General features: G+C 35.4%; 1 protein-coding gene across 2 annotated transcripts in view; it reads right to left on the bottom strand.

Moving 5' to 3' along the window:
- LOC123563622 (protein FAM149B1-like) overlaps positions 1-12,922 on the bottom strand; it is an 84,016-nt gene extending 71,094 nt beyond the window's left edge. Inside the window, exon 1 of one of the 2 annotated variants that reach the window (XM_045356519.2) lies at positions 12,645-12,922. In XM_045356519.2, coding sequence (XP_045212454.1) covers positions 12,645-12,685 — 41 coding nt within the window. In that variant the 5' untranslated portion in view covers positions 12,686-12,922. Of the gene's footprint in view, positions 1-1,201; positions 2,405-12,644 lie in introns of those variants that run through there. The other variant, XM_045356518.2, reaches the window with a different exon arrangement.
- Positions 12,923-19,127: the final 6,205 nt, after the last annotated feature.

Below are 19,127 nucleotides of genomic sequence, written 5' to 3'. Positions count from 1 at the left end.
TCCATTCTGGTAAGTAAACATTAATTTAAACAAAATTGCTGTCACGTGCTGGATCATTATTGAAAAACTGAGGGAAAGAGTAGTTGTAGATTGTTTGTTCAAATTGAGATTTTCATGCTGAATACAAATTGCTTCTAAAATATATCAGGAAGGTAAATATGCTAAAATTCTATATGATAAAAAATTGCAAGTTCATGACAATTATAGTCCCTGTATTTTGTCATTGAAAGAAGTGAAAGCCATTATTTACCAACATAATTCTGGGTTTCAGAAAGGCTGAATTTCTTTGTGGACTGTCTGTCATTGATAGTTTCTGGTAAATTAATCCCATATGAAAATATTATTCAACATGTTGATGAATATCAGCCAATATTAAACTGGCTTTTCATGATGAAAACTGTTCTATCAATATCCAAGTTAGGTACAGCAGAATTAAACAAAAAATGTCTTAAATTATTCAGCTGAAAAACAGCAAAAAACAGCTAAATTTGTTCTAATGAAATATTGAAGTATAACAGTTACTGTATTTCAAATAATCTGATCAATCATTTTAAATATTTCTTCACATGAACTATTTTGAATGGCAGTTTTCAAATCTCAGATATGATTAACCCTTAGCCTGCTGGCGGCAAGTGATTCTGCCTTTGCGACCAGTGCAGACCAAGATCAGCCTGCACATCCGTGCAGTCTGATCATGGTCTGCACTGTTCGCTATTCAGTCAGTAAATTTTTAGTGAACACCCCTTCAAATGATAAATGGTACTGCCCATATTGGAAGATGGACCAGTCCATTATAGAAATTTAGCATGGTAAGGGTTAATATTTCTACAAATGCAACATTTATTGCATGTTAAATATTTAAACTCTGCATAATTATGCTTGTTACCATGCATGATGCCTTCAGGAAAGCAAAATAGTCAGCTGTGAGACTTAGTAAACCATTCTGTTCTCTTGTGGCAATACCTGTACAACTAGTATACATTTTGCTAAAGACTTTTATCTAGCGTGTTGACCAATTGATATTTGCACTATTCAGTGACAATATAGATATGGCTAAGTTGGAGTAAAACTGGGTCAAAAACGGATCTGTTTAAGAAACTTCAGGACATGATAATGATTTAAAAAAAACTGACAAGCACTTAAATTAGAAAAGGACAAGTTAAAGTGCATTTGACCATAAAATATTCATATATACAATTACCTTGACAAAGACAACAGCGGTGTGTGTCTCTGTGTCGGCGTCACACTAGATGAACGGTCAGCATACCCAATCCTTACAGGCCCGCTTGTTCTCGGACTCATACCCACAACTTCAAGATGTAACATGGTTTCTGAGCCACATATGCCGAAAGCCAACAATAAATATATTTCAGTCAGGTTTCCATTTTGAACTACATTGGTGATTTAAATATTTCAACAACTTTTTAATATATTTCCTTTATAAGAGGTTCATAAATCCAGGATTGAATCTTTCAGCTGGATATTTACATTTTTGTTTACCTCTTCTGTCAAAGTTTGGAAAACTTCCAGCCAAATGGTTTCAAAAAGCAGTGAATAAGGATTTTCTCATGTAGAAAAAAGCTACACTATCTCTTTACCCTGTTCACGTATAAGAGTTCATATTTATTCTTTGATAAATCCATCATTTTATTAATGCTCCTTGCCACATGAGCTTATTCTAATCTTGGTGATACTTCTTGAAAACGAGTTTAACATTTGGGGTTATAACCCCATAGAAACAAAAGGTAATCAATATATTTAATATCCACTTAAATTACACACAATTTCTGTAACAAAGTACTTGAAAGATAATAAAACAATAAAGATCAAAAGATCACATACACACTTTAAAAGCTCAATAGCTTTAATTCCAATAACTTTTTTCAAAAGTTGTTTTCACCTATCTGAATTCTTAATACAGTTTTAATTGAAGTCTATTGTAATTCACTTATTATATGTTAGTCCAAGCATATCACTACCCTTAACATGTAGTAGGCAGGACACAGAATGTTGTTTTTGTCTTTTTCTTTTTTTTATTTGTTGTATATTTTTACAAAGTGCATTTTTTAAAACTTCAAATATTTTAATCACAATAGTCCCCCAGCCATTCCTGTCAGCTAATTTCACATTTCTTGAAGTTTCAAACAAACAAAAACTAATATCTTTTAGTACTAATCCTGCCTAATTTCCACTTAAATAGATCCGGTAATGACTTTAATTTGGAACAAAAAATACAAACACTTTGAAAATTATTTCTGATTCGTCAGTGCTTGTGTAAAGAATAAAAATCGGCAAGTCGAACAATACGCTACTTATTTCAAACCTTTTCATTGTAGGCTTAAGTTTGATCTATTCAATAGATCTACGTCCCCGTGACTTTAAACTTTGTATTCCAATATTGGTAAAGTAACATTCCATACCTATAGTGTATTCAGTATTGATCTACGACAAAATACGTCACATGACAGGATTTACTGTCCTTTAAAGATAAAAATTTATAAACTATTCTTTGGTTATTACTGGGGAGATAAGCCTTTAACGGAATTTAAAGGTAGATAATCCAAACATGACAAACTGCGGGTCTAATTCAAAATTATATACCCTGAATAAAATAACTGTTGTGAAATAACTACCTATACCATTTGTAATTAAGAATTTTATTTACTTTAACAGATAAAATGTTTAAATTAAACAACTTTTATATAAAGATTACTAAAAGATACCACCTAAATATACAACCTAATAATCATTAAAGAGTCATGAATAAAACAGTAACTAATATATTCAAGGGAAAAATTATTTTAATTTTTGCGCAAGTCTTACTCAATTTTGACATTTCAGTAAACTAAGAAAATACAAGAGATATGGAAATTCGAAGAACAATATTTCACTACAAACATTTTAAAAGAAATAAAGTTGCATCTAAACTGATCTTTAAAGATCAGTTTAGATGCAACTTTATTTCTTTTAAAATGTTCTAATCAAATTTTCTTTTTTTTAAGCCTGCCATTTGGAACTGAACAGCTGCTAGACATTCAAAGTTTGTACATTAACAAAAGGTACTTAGTAACTGTGCAGGTTTTTTCCCTTCTATAATTGGGGATGTTAACATGCCCCTTCCCTTCAGAAAATTTCTTTTAAATCATGCAGTTTTCCCCAAAAATTGACATTACATCTGGGTTTTTATTCCCCTTTGCCCAAATACTGAGCTACTTTTTCCCACTAAATCACAGGCCTGGGCCCCTTCCACTCTTGGTAAAAAAAAACCTTGCTGTGAAATCATTAACATTCATAAGGGGAGAACTTTTCATGGATTTAGTGCTTGAATCAATCTACAAAATTTAATCCCAGGGAACAAGTTAAAGTCACACTGGCATTCGTGTTATGTACATAAATTCATACTTTCATGAAATTGCTGTTCTGATCAAAGCCTCAAATTTTTCCTGCCAACTTAAATGAGTTTACAGAATAGAACAACTACTTAGACCACTAGGTCAAAATAAAACTCTGAAATACAGCAACATTTTGACTCTACATGCCCATATATGTGATCCCAACCTTAGGTTTTTTCTTTATTAAGTTTGTTTGTTTTGGGTTTAACGCCATTTTTCAACAGTATTTCAGTCATGTAACGGCGGGCAGTTAACCTAACCAGTGTTCCTGGATTCTGTACCAGTACAAACCTGTTCTCCGCAAGTAACTGCCAACTTCCCCAAATGAATGATCAGAGGTGGAGGACTAATGATTTCAGACACAATGTCGTTTATCAAATAGTCACGGAGAACATTAGCCCTGCCCGAGGATCGAACTCGCGACCCCGCGATCTGTAGACCAATGCTCTTACCTACTGAGCTAAGCGGTCGGGCCTTCTTTATTAAGCTATTTTTAGTTTAAGTTCAGTTCAATCCAAACTAAAGGTATTCCCAACCTTGGTATTTCTACTAGTTATCTATAGCACACATTTCATTTTGTGTTGATTCGCCGTAAAACCCAACTCACCCATTTCATTTCAATATATTAATCCAAAGTAAAGATATTGAGCTGACACCATCTTCCCAAGACTTCTAGCAGTGACCTTGACCCAACTGATACTTTGCAGCTCAGCCTTGATATAGATATCTGCTTGCTGAATCTTCTGTTCCTATCTAGAGTTACTGTACTGAAACTGATTTTTCTATTTTTATCAATGGTGAGCTTTAACCAACTGATCTCAAAATATTATGCAACCTCAACCTTGGCCTTACTATAACCTACCTATAGGTCAAGTTTCATTCAAATATCTCAAACATTGGATGGACATGATGAGAAAGACACCTAATCTGCCTGCTTATCTACCCACCTAACAAACAAATTCTGGTTAAAAACTAACTGGTTGTTTTCAATGTTTTGTGTCATAACTACATTATAAGACAAATGCATGAATTAGTACAACCTACTGAAACTGACTTCAGGTATGACCTTAATAACATTGTATGGCTGTAAGCTGCATTTTACACATTTTCATGGTTTCAATGTGGCAAACCTTTATACAGACACAAAATATTACCTTTCTAGTCTTTGATTCTTATCTTGCAAAGACATGGCTAAAAGCTTTCAGGGTTCGGAATCTCAAGAATGAATGTGAATTTTTTTAATTTTGAGTCTAAATTTTATGAACTAGAGAAATTTTTGGGCTTTGTATCACTGTTCTTTCTTTGACAAATATCTGTCAAAACTTCATGTATTTTGTCACTTTCCAAATGTATAGAGTCATATATGGAAGTTAAGATAACATTTGATAATGCCTCACGCCCTTCCCTATGTAATGGTTGACAAGTACTCGCAGCCATTCTGTTGATGTATAACGAACATACCTGCTTTTTTTAACTATATCATATATGTATATAATAAAGAAAATATGAGTTGCTGGAGTCTTTCACATGGATTCTTGGTTTCTTAAATTTGGCGAGTTCTAAATAGCGGACTGAAAATGCAACTTTTTTCATTTAGCGAGTAGAAATAAACACTTGAAGTTGTGAAAAAATGGAAGTAGAAAATCTGGCTAAATTCAAATCCTGGTTTATTTTGTATGGAAGCGTCCTGGTGCCAGCAGAGAGATTTAAATTTGTCATACGTACGACTTACTATCTCCTACCTAGGACTTAATATCTCTTACGTAGGACATAGTATCTCCTACGTAGGACATAGTATCTCATACGTAGGACTTAGTATCTCCTACGTAGGACATAGTATCTCCTACGTAGGACTTAATATCTCCTACGTAGGACATAGTATCTCATACGTAGGACTTAGTATCTCCTACGTAGGACATAGTATCTCCTACGTAGGAGTTAGTATCTCCTACGTAGGACTTAATATCTCCTACGTAGGACTTAGTATCTCCTACGTAGGACATAGTATCTCCTACGTAGGACTTAATATCTCCTACGTAGGACTTAGTATCTCCTACGTAGGACATAGTATCTCCTACATAGGACATATTAAGTACTACGTAGGACATATTATCTCCTACATAGGAGTTAGTATCTCCTACGTAGTACTTAGTATCTCCTACGTAGGAGTTAGTAACTCGTACGTATGTCACTGACTAAAAGACACTCAAGCATGCGCAGTGGAACAATATACTCGTGTGTACTATTATTTAGTAAGGATTATCTGATACCGGTAGATTACATATTTGTAAATAATTAAACATCTCCCTTCTTCCAATGTCTCACACAAACTTCGTAAGTATGAATTAAAGACACATTTGACCAAGTTCTGAATTTGTCAGATGAAGTAGTCAATAAATTTGTTTTGATAGATATTTTTGAACATTTTATTTTGTTGTTGTTGTTTCTTGTTGTTGTTTTTTTTGTTGTTGTTTTTTTTTTGTATTTTTTGGGGGACTATGTAGTTTGGGTATAGTCACACTGCGCTACCCACAAGGTGCACTTCTAGGCATTGCTCCAGGCATGGGCAGACATCAGGTTACAACCGCCAACATTCCATAAGCCAACCGGGCAGTATATGAGCATGAAGAATTGAAACATGTCATGTGAGGTTTCGAACCTTTACCATTCGGCTATGGAGGCTTCTCTTGAAATTATGTAGAGAGTTCAGAAGTATAATTAAAGTATATCATGAAAGTTACTGAATATAATTATCGCAAGTTATTGTTTTGACCGATTGTGTGATTTGATTAATAAACTTTCTCTCAATAAAGGCACTGACCTACAAATTTTGGCTAAAAATGAACTTTCTTTAAAATTGAAGTTCGGTCATACATACTATGGACATTAAAATTCGAGTTTTTATTTCTAAACTATCCTTAATCTACTCAATCAAGGAAAAAAGATGCCAGAGCCGGGAATCGAACCCGGGCCGCCACGGCAATGAAAATTTTCCTGCTGTCTTTAACAATATACACCACGGAGGAATATGTATACAATGACCCTTGAATGTAGATATTTAATAATTAGGCAGTTTACCTCAGTAAAACGTTACAAACGCTTTTCAATTTCCAGTGTAAAAGATAGTCAAGACAACTAGTTCTCATGTGTTTCAACAACATATAATCTGTCAGTAATTTATTCAAAGCTTTCTTAAGCGGTATTAGCATTAATTTCTTGATACTGGTACCTAAAATTTCTCTTTTTTTCTGTTGTCGTATGATCTCAAAGACAGTGCCTTTAATAATCAATATTTATTAGGTGTTATCATCATTTGAGTAGACTGGCATCAGTCCTTAGAGTCATTGAATGTAAAGCACCTAGCACCTGGCCATAAAATCAATCCTCTCTGATACCACTTTCTAAAAAAATTTACAATATCTCTTGCCTCTGTCTCTAACTTTGTTGAGATGAGCCTAGAGAGAAAATGTTTTTCTGAGTAAATAATTTAGTATCAGTGTGAAGAAATTAATATTATTACAGACTATTTGATCTCAACAGACTTTGTAAGTCTATCATTTGAGCTGCGCCATGAGAAAACCAACATAGTGGCTTTGCGACCAGCATGGATCCAGACCAGCCTGAGCATCCGCGCAGTCTGGTCAGGATCCACGCCGTTCGCTTTTAAAGCCTATTGCAATTAGAGAGATCATTAGTGAACAGCATGGATCCTGACCAGACTGTGCGGATGCACAGGCTGGTCTAGATCCATGTTGGTCACAAAGCCACTATGTTGGTTTTCTCATGGCACGGCTCAATTTTCTTTTTCTACATTCAGGTCAAGCATTAACTAGTAACAGGAAATTACTGTAACTGCATCTAAAGCATGATTTAACATGATAATAAACTATTGATACTTTTTTGTTTCAAACACTCATTTCTACTTTATTTGCATATTAAAGATGATACATTTATAAAGCTTATTAAGATACAAAGTTCATTAACACCTCTCCCATTCATCTGGTAATAAAAGGTACTTCATTATACAGACTGTGAAGGTCATAAAGGATATTCTATGATCCAGGGCACTGGAGTCAATCAAGGGTTATGTTACATCATGAACACATTTGCAATGATCTCTAATGATTATAGCTGGGATGAAAACTGCCTAGCTCAGATCGCATTTGTCCAGTCGTCAGAGGTAAGAGGTATTAATTTTATTTCAGAAAGTGGTATCAGAGAGGAAAGTGATTTACATTTAATGACTCTAACGACTGATGCGAGTCTGTAGTGTTGACGAAAAACTAATGTCAAATCAACTTGTGGTCCGACGGTTTTGCTTTCTTTTACATGGTGTGTGTATCTTCTATATAATGTATATGTTGTGAAAAAGAGGAAGAATAGAATACATGTAGTATTTAAATAAAGTGAAGCATTTTTTGACAGTAAAATCTTTTAATTACCGAATATCACGGAATTTGTAGGTTTCAGTCTTTAAATCTGGTTATCCTTTGTTTTGTTAAGTGTATGCCTAGAGAGAAGAAATTAAGGACGAGTAACTTGGTAAACATGATTTATTCCCCTTTATCGCTCTTCACAGTAGAGGCTATTTTTTTAATATAAGAGCTAATTTCATGCGAAATAACATTTACAATTTTGTTTTATCAGAGTGACTAGATAAAAGAATAATTGACTAGTTGAAACTAACGAAATGTTATAGAACATTGATAATCATGTCAAGCAATCAGGTCTATATAAATTCATTCTTTGTTATTGGTTAGAAACAGTGGTTAAGAGATAACTTCACTGATTGCAATGAAAGGTTATTTATTTAAGCACCTTCTCAAGACAACGCATAAAATACAAGAATGTAAACAGTTTAGAAAATAAATCAAATATTGCAATAAATGCCATTTATCAGCACGGAATTAAAAAGTCAACCAGCAATGTTCAATTAACACATGTACCGGAAACGCAAGTAGGACCACAGAACGCTGTAGCGCCCCAAAATAGGAACCCTTACGTATGAGATACTAAGTCCTACGTAGGAGATACTATGTCCTACGTAGGAGATACTAAGTCCTACGTAGGAGATACTATGTCCTACGTAGGAGATATTAAGTACTACATAGGAGATACTAAGTCCTACGTAGGAGATAATAACTCCTACGTAGTACTTAATATCTCCTACGTAGGAGATACTAAGTCCTACGTAGGAGATACTAAGTCCTACGTAGGAGATACTATGTCCTACGTAGGAGATATTAAGTCCTACGTAGGAGATACTAACTCCTACGTAGGAGATAGTAAGTCGTACGTAAGACAAATTTAAATCTCTCTGCTGGCACCAGGACGCTTCCATAATTTTGCATTAGCAGGATGAAGTTGGATGTAGAATAATTTTTGGTCAAAAATCACACTTGTCCTGCAGGATCAGTACTACTGCTAGTTCAAATTTCTACTCATATTTACGAGCACACAGTAATAAAGCCATGTTTCTAGAGAGTAAAATGATACTGAATGAACATAAAATACTATCTATCTGGCATATAATCATAATGAATCCTGATGGTAAAAAGTTGCATATCAAACATATGTCTCATAATATAAATCATAAGAGCCAAGTATATAAAAAGAACTGTCAGGGGACTTATTCAGAAATGCTAAGCATTTCAAAAGCATTACCACTAAAAAAGTGAATGAATGAACACCAAAACATGAAAAAGGGACATAACTTTGTTAAATTAACTTAAAATACAAAACAGAATTATGGAACCTAATCACCTATGCACTGCATGTCAGATCATCACAGTTAACAAGTGTGTTAAGTATCAAACCATTCCCACTAGAGGTTACTGAGAATTACCAGCTTACATATAAACACATAATAGCCCAAAATTGTTGGGCATAACTTTATAAATATCACATTAGAGTTATGAAACCTCTGCAAGGTATGTCAGATCATCATCGTTAACAAATATGTGAGCCGTGCCATGAGAAAACCAACATAGTGGGTATGCGACCAGCATGGATCCAGACCAGCCTGCGCATCCGCGCAGTCTGGTCAGGCTCCATGCTGTTCGCTTTTAAAGCCTATTGGAATTGGAGAAACTATTAGCGAACAGCATGGATCCTGACCAGACTGCGCGGATGCGCAGGCTGGTCTGGATCCATGCTGGTCGCATACCCACTATATTGGTTTTCCCATGGCACGGCTCATGTGAAGATTAAATCCATTCCTACTTAAGTGAACTGAGATACCAGCAAACATATAGAAACTTTACTAAACCTGGGAAGCAGATGCAGACACAGACACTAAGGAATGCTTTGACTGGGAAGCTCCAAAAAATCAGTGATTCTCTTTTCTTTTCCACATTCTGATTATTTGCGTAAGAATTTTCATCCGCAATATTGTGCTTACTGCTACATGTGCCGATAGCACTGACGAAACTGTCACTTTGCAACATGTCAGAAAAATGCTGAGAAGTTGTTAAAGTTGTTATTTCTGACAACTGATCACCTTTCATGTCTTCTCTTTTTAGTCAAATGTAAATCGGTTATAAGGGAGATTTACTACCAGTAAGTAGGACACGTCATGTTATCATATAACTAAAGGAAACTGACTAAAGCTAACAAAACATCACTCTTTAATATGTGAAAGAATTTACTTTCCTATTAATTCTTGGCTGCCTACAGTCATGGATGCTAGTGCCATGTCTTACGTACCAGAAAGGTGCAGGATATTGAAAAAAAATATTGTGATACTTGCAACTGCGCATCTTAGAGAGCTTTCTGCTAGGGTGAATGGGCAGACACTAAAACAGCTGAAACACAGTATGTCCAGTTTTACACACTTTTTTTTCAAACAGGTGTATAAAAATGACTAAAATCATCATTTAAATAAAGATTAATATCCTGTCAATTTATATAAGCTCATCTGCTCATGCTGTAAGGGTTTATAATGGCAAGATCAAATCTATATATAATCTGTTGACAAGACGATACTGCTATGCAAAGAAGCACTAATAATATTCTATTTCTCTCTCTTACTTTTGAGCAATCTTATGACTGGGAGGCATTTACTTGTAGGCTTTCCTGTAGCTATCTGCAATATGCACATGTATTTTTGTATGTGTTTCGAGACATATTAGGATAAAAACGATTTGCATGCAATACCCTAGACCCCCGGGTTCTTTAATAATTTGGTATAAAGCACTGATACACATAAAGCCCTCTCACCTCAACTCACATTTAAAACACCGGACCCAGGTCTCACAGCTGGTAGGAAACCATTCAAGTGTATCTATTAAATTTCCAGTGCACAACCAGGACTTTATTTCCTTATCTTTGTACCAGTTTTCTAACACTGATGCCAATTTCCAGATGCTGAAGTCATGGGGTGAGAAAATTGTTCAGCCAGATTGTGAATAGAACTTGGATTCTATATCATGACATACCATTCCAATTTAATTAATACTCTATTGACCACATACATGAATTCTCCCAGGGCTTTTTAATGGTCATTAAAAAAAGTCTTATACCCCAATTTTCAAAGGGTCCTTCAGCAATTATGGTGAGAGACTAACCAGTGTAATGTAGACATAGCACTACATTGGGCATCAAATGTTATTCTAAGGGCTAGTCCAACTAACTGTATGCCAGTTGCGATATTGTGATAATTTTAGCACAGGTCAATATCTCTCCTCCACATATGACCAACTTACCATTCAAAACAATGCGGAAAGTTTTCCTTCTATGTGTATATAACCAGCAATGCAAATCACGACGCTAACGCTGGAGGCTTCAAATACATATTTAAATCCAGTTTTTCACACTAAAAATTACATGTCTGGAAACCTCATTCAAAATTCAATCATTATATGTCCTAATTAATGAGAAAACCTCCCTTTTTTAGGCAAAACACTTTTAAACTCCATGAATCTCAGTGAGTTTTCCGCTTACACCATTAAATCTCAACCTCAGTCATGTAAAGCTGTGTGTGTATTGATTGGTTTATTTTTAAACCCTGTTATACGTTCCGCGCATTTCACTGGTTACACGTTATACATTTTAAATTTTGAATATGTATACCGTGTTATGGTAGATTTAACATGGCTTTATTTAACTTTTGTTTACATTCTGGCTTTTTTAAATCACTGTTTATGTTTTCCTAGTGAAAAATAACCACACTAGTGTAAAAATTTGTATGTAAAACTACAAATCATGAAGTTTAAATTGCGTTGATTTCCACCACAGTTTTGACCCTAACTGCAGAAGCAGACATACGTTAAATGTCAGTCTGTGAAACATTTGTGAAATTGGTATGCCCTGCAGTTGAAAAATTGAGACTATTCTACGGGCAAGTAAAATGTTTTAAGCTAAACTGTGCCTCCAACATGAGGCTTCAGAATACAATTCTGTTGTTTTATTGACTGAGCCAGCTGACTGTCAACACATTTTTTTTTTCTATCATAATGCTGTTCCAGTACTATTTAAGTGGGAACCCTTTCTTTTTGACTAGAACACCTTAATAACTAGAAATACATTCTGCATGCCCACGTGCAGAATGTAGAGCCTGCCAGCACCTTTGGTCTCTAAGTGTGACCTTGACCTTAGACCTAGGGACCTGGTTCTTGCGCAGGACACTCCATCTCATAATGGTGCACATTCATACCAAGTTACATCAAAATCCCACCATGCATGAAGAAGAAATGCTCCAGACAAACTTTAATTTGACCTTTGACCGCCAACTGTGACCAGATTGACCCTTGAGATAGGAACATGGGGTTTGCATCTACATCTTTCACCCAACCGTCGACTTCCGACTATCACTGGGTGGCAACACTGACACTCACTGCGCATGACACTCCTCACTGAGATTTATAAACATTCATGTCAAATATAAACAAGATTGGTTCATGCATGTCAAAGTTACGGTCCGGACAAACTTCAATTTCACTTTTGACCTCTAACTGACGGACGGATACACATACACCAACCCGCCAAAAGTGACGACTATATCGAGCTCACTGCAAGCTCACAAAAATGGCAATGGACTTATAGACACAGAGTCTACCGGACCTCTAGACATATCGTAAAGGGCTGTCCAGAGGTCCGGTAATCAATATGATTACTGAGAACAGAGAGGTCGGTTAACCAGTCCCCTAGCCACTGCCAATCAAAAATGTGAAACCTGATCTGGCTATAGTAACCAGCCAGTTAAAATGTTCAGACATAGCTTAAAGACATTTTTTATAAATGACATAAACTTACACTTCAAGTGGCACAGTTTTTCTCATGTATCTCCCTGTCATTGTGTCTTTCAGATCGCATGTTGTCAAAGATTCCTCGGAAAACTCTTCGCAGCTGATAAAACAACGCTTTACCACTGGAAAATCAGTCTATGCATTCAAATATAAAATACAATAACACGAAAAGCAAAATGGTATACAACTGATTGTGCTAATTCAACATAAACATTAAGCATTGCATGCAGGAATCAAAAACTCATTATCGTCATTGAAAAATGTAACTTCGGCAGCCATTTCTAAACAAACAAAATGGCCGAAATCGATAAAACCTATACCGTACCGTAATCTGACTGACCAGCAGCTCAGGAGTTAATTCAATATTCGAAATGTTTATTAAAGTGGCATTATGCGCATCTAATACTGCATATAGTGCGTTTTGGGCGAGTGTTCTATAAAAGCAATTTTCGGTTGCTGTGCATTTAGATGTGTTAAATTAACGATAATGCCGCATTAGTATCTGAAGTTGATGCTTTAAAAATAAAGAAATCGGACGGATAAGATAATAGATATCTTTTTCAATCTTCTGCGCAGTGATCTCCCTTACCTGAAAATTGAAATTTCTGAAGTAGAAGGGAAGCAACTCCTGCTTGCATTTTGACGTTTTTTAAAAAGACTGCCCCAGTCAAAATAAGAAAAGTCATATTTGGAAACTTATTATTTTGTACTGGTAACAGGAAGAGTTTGGTATGTTGGGTTAAAAACTATAATTTCCTCCATCCTTTTTACGTGCACATCTATTTAAGCTTGACTTTTACTTGAAAAATGCATATAATTCCACTTTAACAACAAGTTAAGATCTATTTAGAAGGTCCTATTCAGAATTAAAAACATAAGCTTAGGAACAGGGGAGTGGGAGGACCAGGGAACCCTACACCGTTATTGTTCCGAGGAAAGGTAAATTTTATTTACCGTCGCGTGTGAAAGCTCTGTAGCCTATAGCTTTTGAGCGGCCCCATCTTAAGAACAGTTAAAATCAACTATACTTTACCCCCAGCAATATGCTGGTACCCATTTACAGATGGTTCGACTGAGGCAATTGTGATAAAGTGCCTTGCCTAAGGAGACACCGCAATGGGAGTAGCCAGGAATCGAACCCGGGGCCTTCATTTCCGTAGGAAAGCGCCATAGCCCTATCGGCCAATGCGTCCACTAATGGGACTACAAACCCACAATTTATATCAATTTATTTAAAGGGATGGCAACGTTGTTCTTATGTTAATTTCTTCAGAGCTCTGGGATTTCTTAAAACATTTAAAGAAGTGAAAGAATTTTCAAAATCGAACTAAAAATCGTGTTAACTGGAACAATTAAACATGTTAACGGGGTCACCTCCAAAGCAAGTCAAACCCTTAACTTCCTGAAAAGGAATAACCCCACTAATAGCCCAAAAGTAAAAGAGTTTGCTTACAAAACTCTAGTCAGACCCCAACTTGAATACTCGATCCATCTCTGTTTGGAGTCCATAATACCAAACAAACCATCCATTAAATTGAAATGGTCCAACGCACTGGGCCGCGCGATGGGTTTCAAACGATTACTCCAAATACAGCAGTGTCTCCCAAAAGTTAATTAAACTGGGGTGGCATTCGCTTGAACACAGAAGAACTGATGCAAGGTTATTAATGTTCTAGAAAATTGTAAATGGACTGGTTGCAGTGCCCATGCCCCCTTGTGTTTTACTCTCTACCCGCTTCACAAGACATATGCACCCTTTGTCTTACAAGCAGATCATAACACCCTGTAATTATTACAAATTCGCCTTCTTTCCAGCTACTATAGTCCTATGGAACTATCTTCCGGCAGAGGTTGTGCAGGTCCCTACCGTGGAACAATTCAGACAGAGAGTGACCAAATGTTCTTACACGATATAAAGTGAAGAATTCTTTTTTAATCTCTTTTAACTGTTTATACTCTTCTTTTTAATAACACTGTCTTCTTGATTTTTCAACACTTCACAAATGCATTAGTATTGCTTTTACCCTCCTGTACATTTCTTCGTTTACATTTATCGCACAGACGCGCACCTGCACGTAATACTCGGAAAGAGGGCGTGGCAGTATGAATAGATAGATAGATAGAGAAAGTTATGAGCATTTAAATATTCGCCCAAATTGGCGGCCATTTTGTTTCCATGGCAACAAAAAAAAAAATGGCGGATTTATTAAATTTTTAGATACACATTTGTACCGTATTTACTTATTTCAGTAAAGTAATTTCTCTACTTTTTCCAGCTATATTGAAAGAAATTATCATGTTTTACACCTTACACTCAAAAACATATGAAAATTAATCTATTTAAAAAGTTATTTGCTAAATAAAGAATTCAGCAGTGTGTAAATGACGTCATAAACACACTAAAATGGCTGCCTCCATGATCAGCCATTTTCTTAAATTTCAAACTGCCATATCTTTTTCAATAGTGGTCCGATTTTAAAAATTCTCACAGCGGTATAAAAGGCTTGAAGATGGCTTTCATAATATGAAATTAGGCGCTGCCTATCTGACGGGAAAACCTAGTGATAGTGATACGGATTCTTTCTTTTTTTCTGCATTAAATTGTTCTTTCTGATATTTTTTGTTTGGCTTTCAGTTTTGACAGTAAGCCTGATGGTTTTGCTATTGTTATAAAAATAAGAAGGGGAAATGTTTTAAAAAGTTTTGTTTAAATGAACATGGATCTAATCATTTCTTCAAATGTATCAAGACTAGACAGACAATGGAAAAATAGTGTTCATGAGTTAAAGATAATAGTGATGTTTGGGTGCACAGAATCTACTCCCAAAAACGCACCATTAGTTGTACTGATGATAAAATAGAGAAAAGTGGAAACTTCACATGTCGCTCAACACGACAAAAACGAAACTGTTGCATAAACCCGGACAGATAACGGGGTTTTTTGACGTGTCACTTTTTTATTTCTGCAAATTGTTATCATTTATTGGTATCAAAATAATGCTTTTGCTGAAAACTTTACATAATTCAAATTTATATCTAGTAAGCAAATTTTAACTCACACGAAGTGAGCGCCGGAAAGTGGTATGTAAAATGGGGGCTGTACGAACATTGATAAATTCGAACACTTTGTCATTTACAAAATTTTCCTCATAGCATTATATATGGTGCAACAGTCATTCAAAAGTGACCCAATATCAGGCATTTATGTGTTGTCAGTGAGCATGCGTAAAACACACTCTTCCTCAGTAGTTTTGGATAAATATTTTATTATATACAGATAAATGCAAGTCATTTATTTATACATAATATTACCAATTTTGTTTCTGTTTACAACGAACATGCCTTTGCTATCAATTTGTTTCTCTAATACAAATTTCTGAATCTGGAAATGCACATATTCTTTTCAGTTCATTTGTTACAAACAAATAGTTTCTAAAAAACGACAAAACAATCCAAAAAATAAAACACAACAATTTACACATTATGCCTGCGTAACATCACATTCAATATCATCTTGTTCTGATATTCTTTTGTAGTATAGATACCGGAACTTGCGTTATCCTGCTATCCTAAACACGGACTATTTTAATTCTTTTAAATGCCATTATTGTCAAATGACACTCTTTTAGGACAAATTGTGTTCCACTAATACAGCTATGGTAAAACTTGTGTATGTGAGAATGACAAACAACCATTTACTTGTGAAATTTTTATTTCAAATTCATTGTAAAAAGTTCTTGACCAGAATTTTATATATAACACAAACACTCTTGGTCTAAATTCAATTTAATTTACCTAACTGCTAACAGTCTGGGACCTTTTTTTGAATATGATTAAGGTTAATTTCTTAGCTTGATAGTGATCGTAGTGAGCCTCTCAAGTTTATAGCCAACATTTTTTTCCAAGTGTAATTTTACTAAAACTCTAGTCAATGAATTGACTTTTAGAAAGTAGCTGCAATGTATGTGAAAGATTGTGGAAGGGAAGGGAGATAAGCAATATCGATATATGCTTTTTCCATGCCTTCGAATATTTTGTTCAAAATTTACAGACAGAACATTGGTTAACTATACTTATTATTGATTTGTGCTCCAGTAATTGAAAAAAGTCTGATAAATATAAAGAAAACAAAATTAAATTTGGCCTAAGTAAAAAAAAAAAAAAAATCAAGCACCTTACGAGATTCGAACTCGGACCTCGCGCATGGAAAGTGTGTGCGCTAACCACTGGACCAGAGTGACTTGTAACATAAAAGTGTGATAAAAATATGTATATAAATAAATTTTGTTAGGACAGCGTGTCTATATTCGTTTTACATTGACATTTTTGAAATTATTGGATATTCTACATTCATAGAAATAAATAAACAACGGTTTTGTTATTCAAACAGTGCAGAAATGTAGCTTACATCATAATTCATTATTGGAGACAAAAAGCGGGCCGCTTGAATCATCCATAAACTCGTTTCATGAAGAAACCCGAATAACACCGATTTCTATTGATACCGCGAATTTTCAACTGAATAGAATAATTTGTTTAAATAATGCGGCGCCTGATCGTTCATAAGAAATTTTATTTTATCAAATGTCGTCCTGAAAATTATTTATTGCGCAAGCACGGCAGCAGGTCCGGTAGAATTATGGGAGAACAACAACAACAAAACCGGTGAAGGTATAGAACATATTCCCAAGTTGAACGGTATATAGGTTTACTTTGACATATATACACGTACACATTATCTATAGACGGAAAAACCTTCGGTTTTCCCGTATAAAATTAACCTATTGTCAGGCTTTCCTTACCCTTTAAAATCTCTATTTTCGTTTCGTATGTATAAGACCATAATATGAAAAAGGCAAAGCCTCTGAGCGAGCGTAGCTTAAACGGCAAAGAAACTATTCACTGCTTAAAACAATTCCGAGAACCTATTCACTTGAAAAGAAACAAAAATTTAGTGTCATTATACCTGTAACAGCGAATATCATACGTTGCAAAATTTATGCAAAGCCGGTGTCACGGTGACGTCATTACCTGTTTGTGGCGTTCTTATGGCTTTATGCTTATTTATGATATTTTATCCCATTTTCTGGCCAATGCTTGATCTTTTAAAAGAAAATTATATTTTTTTCTACCAACTGGAAATCTTTCTTGCATTATTTTTGAGCGATGGATAATATTCAGCAATCAAATGAAGTTCTGTATTCACTGCCAACAAAGCATTTCCTGTGAGCACCTGTCCTCTAGGGACACGCACTTTGTAAAATAAAAGCAAAATTGAAATTATTTCCATAACATAACTTTTTTAAAAATAAAGACACCTAATGAACCTAGAGATTGTAACTCGAATATAAAATTAAAAAAACAACAACAATTTTCCCGACTTTGACGGAAGTAGAACAAAATGGCGGCACCCAAAATGGCGGCGACCAGACGAGAGGAAAATTTTTCAGCTACATCACTTTGCCCCATTCGGCACACCTTTGTTATATTCGCCTACACATTGCCGTAAGGCGAGCTACGCGCTCGCAATTGCGCTTCGCGCAATTGCTCGCAAGCTACGCTCGCTATCAATAATTGTACCTTAAAACTCACCAGAAATCTGCATTTGTCTTTTAAAAGACACGGTGCCTCATGATCCACTTTTATATAAGATGTCGCACTACGGAGTCAACGGTCAACTGTTGTCCTGGTTATCCTCCTTCCTTAAAGACAGATCGATGAATGTTGTGGTTGAAGGTGAACACTCGAGAAGCATACATGTAGACTCTGGCGTACCACAAGGAACTGTCCTCGGTCCTTTCGTGTTTCTTTGCCACATAAATGACATACCTCTTTGTATAAAGTCACAGGTTAGACTTTTTGCAGATGACTGTTTGTTGTATAGACAGATACGGAATATTTCGGACCAAATTAACCTCCAGCAAGATCTTGTCTGGAACATTGTCCGGTAGAGTGCAGGAAAACAGCTTTCATTGCCTTGGTAAGATCACAACTAGAATATGGTTCGATCATATGGGACCCATACCTAAAGAAAGATATTGATAAATTGGAAAAAAATAGGACTGGGACGATTTCAAAATTTTGAAACCGGTTAATCATTTGTATGAAATCGAATCGAACCGGTTAATCGGCCGCCATAATGAAAATGCTGTTCTCTTTTCCGAATACCGTATCAAGGTACCTCCAGCAGCTGACTTCAACAGGAACTTGCGGAATTTATCGTTTGCAAGCAGTGTGATAATTAATAAGTCATATTTTGGTGTATTTCATTTTGAATTTATCATAACAGGCAAATCCGAGACTATTGATTATGTTGATTGGTGTGTTTTAGCGGAAATATATTGCGGGTCTATGGGCTGGTCAAAGAAATGTACAAAGATAAAGTACGATTCGCGATGTTTGTTGTTTGAATGCGACTAGGTAATCGAATCGGATCCGATTAACCGAGTAATCGTCCCAGTCCTAAAAAAAATCAACCTCTGGGCGCTCG

Source organism: Mercenaria mercenaria, chromosome 2 (genome assembly GCF_021730395.1).
Source record: "Mercenaria mercenaria strain notata chromosome 2, MADL_Memer_1, whole genome shotgun sequence".
In the NCBI taxonomy this organism is placed as follows: Eukaryota; Metazoa; Mollusca; class Bivalvia; order Venerida; family Veneridae; genus Mercenaria; species Mercenaria mercenaria.
Note: the sequence above shows the minus strand (reverse complement) of the source record. Positions and strands in the feature narration are given on the sequence as shown.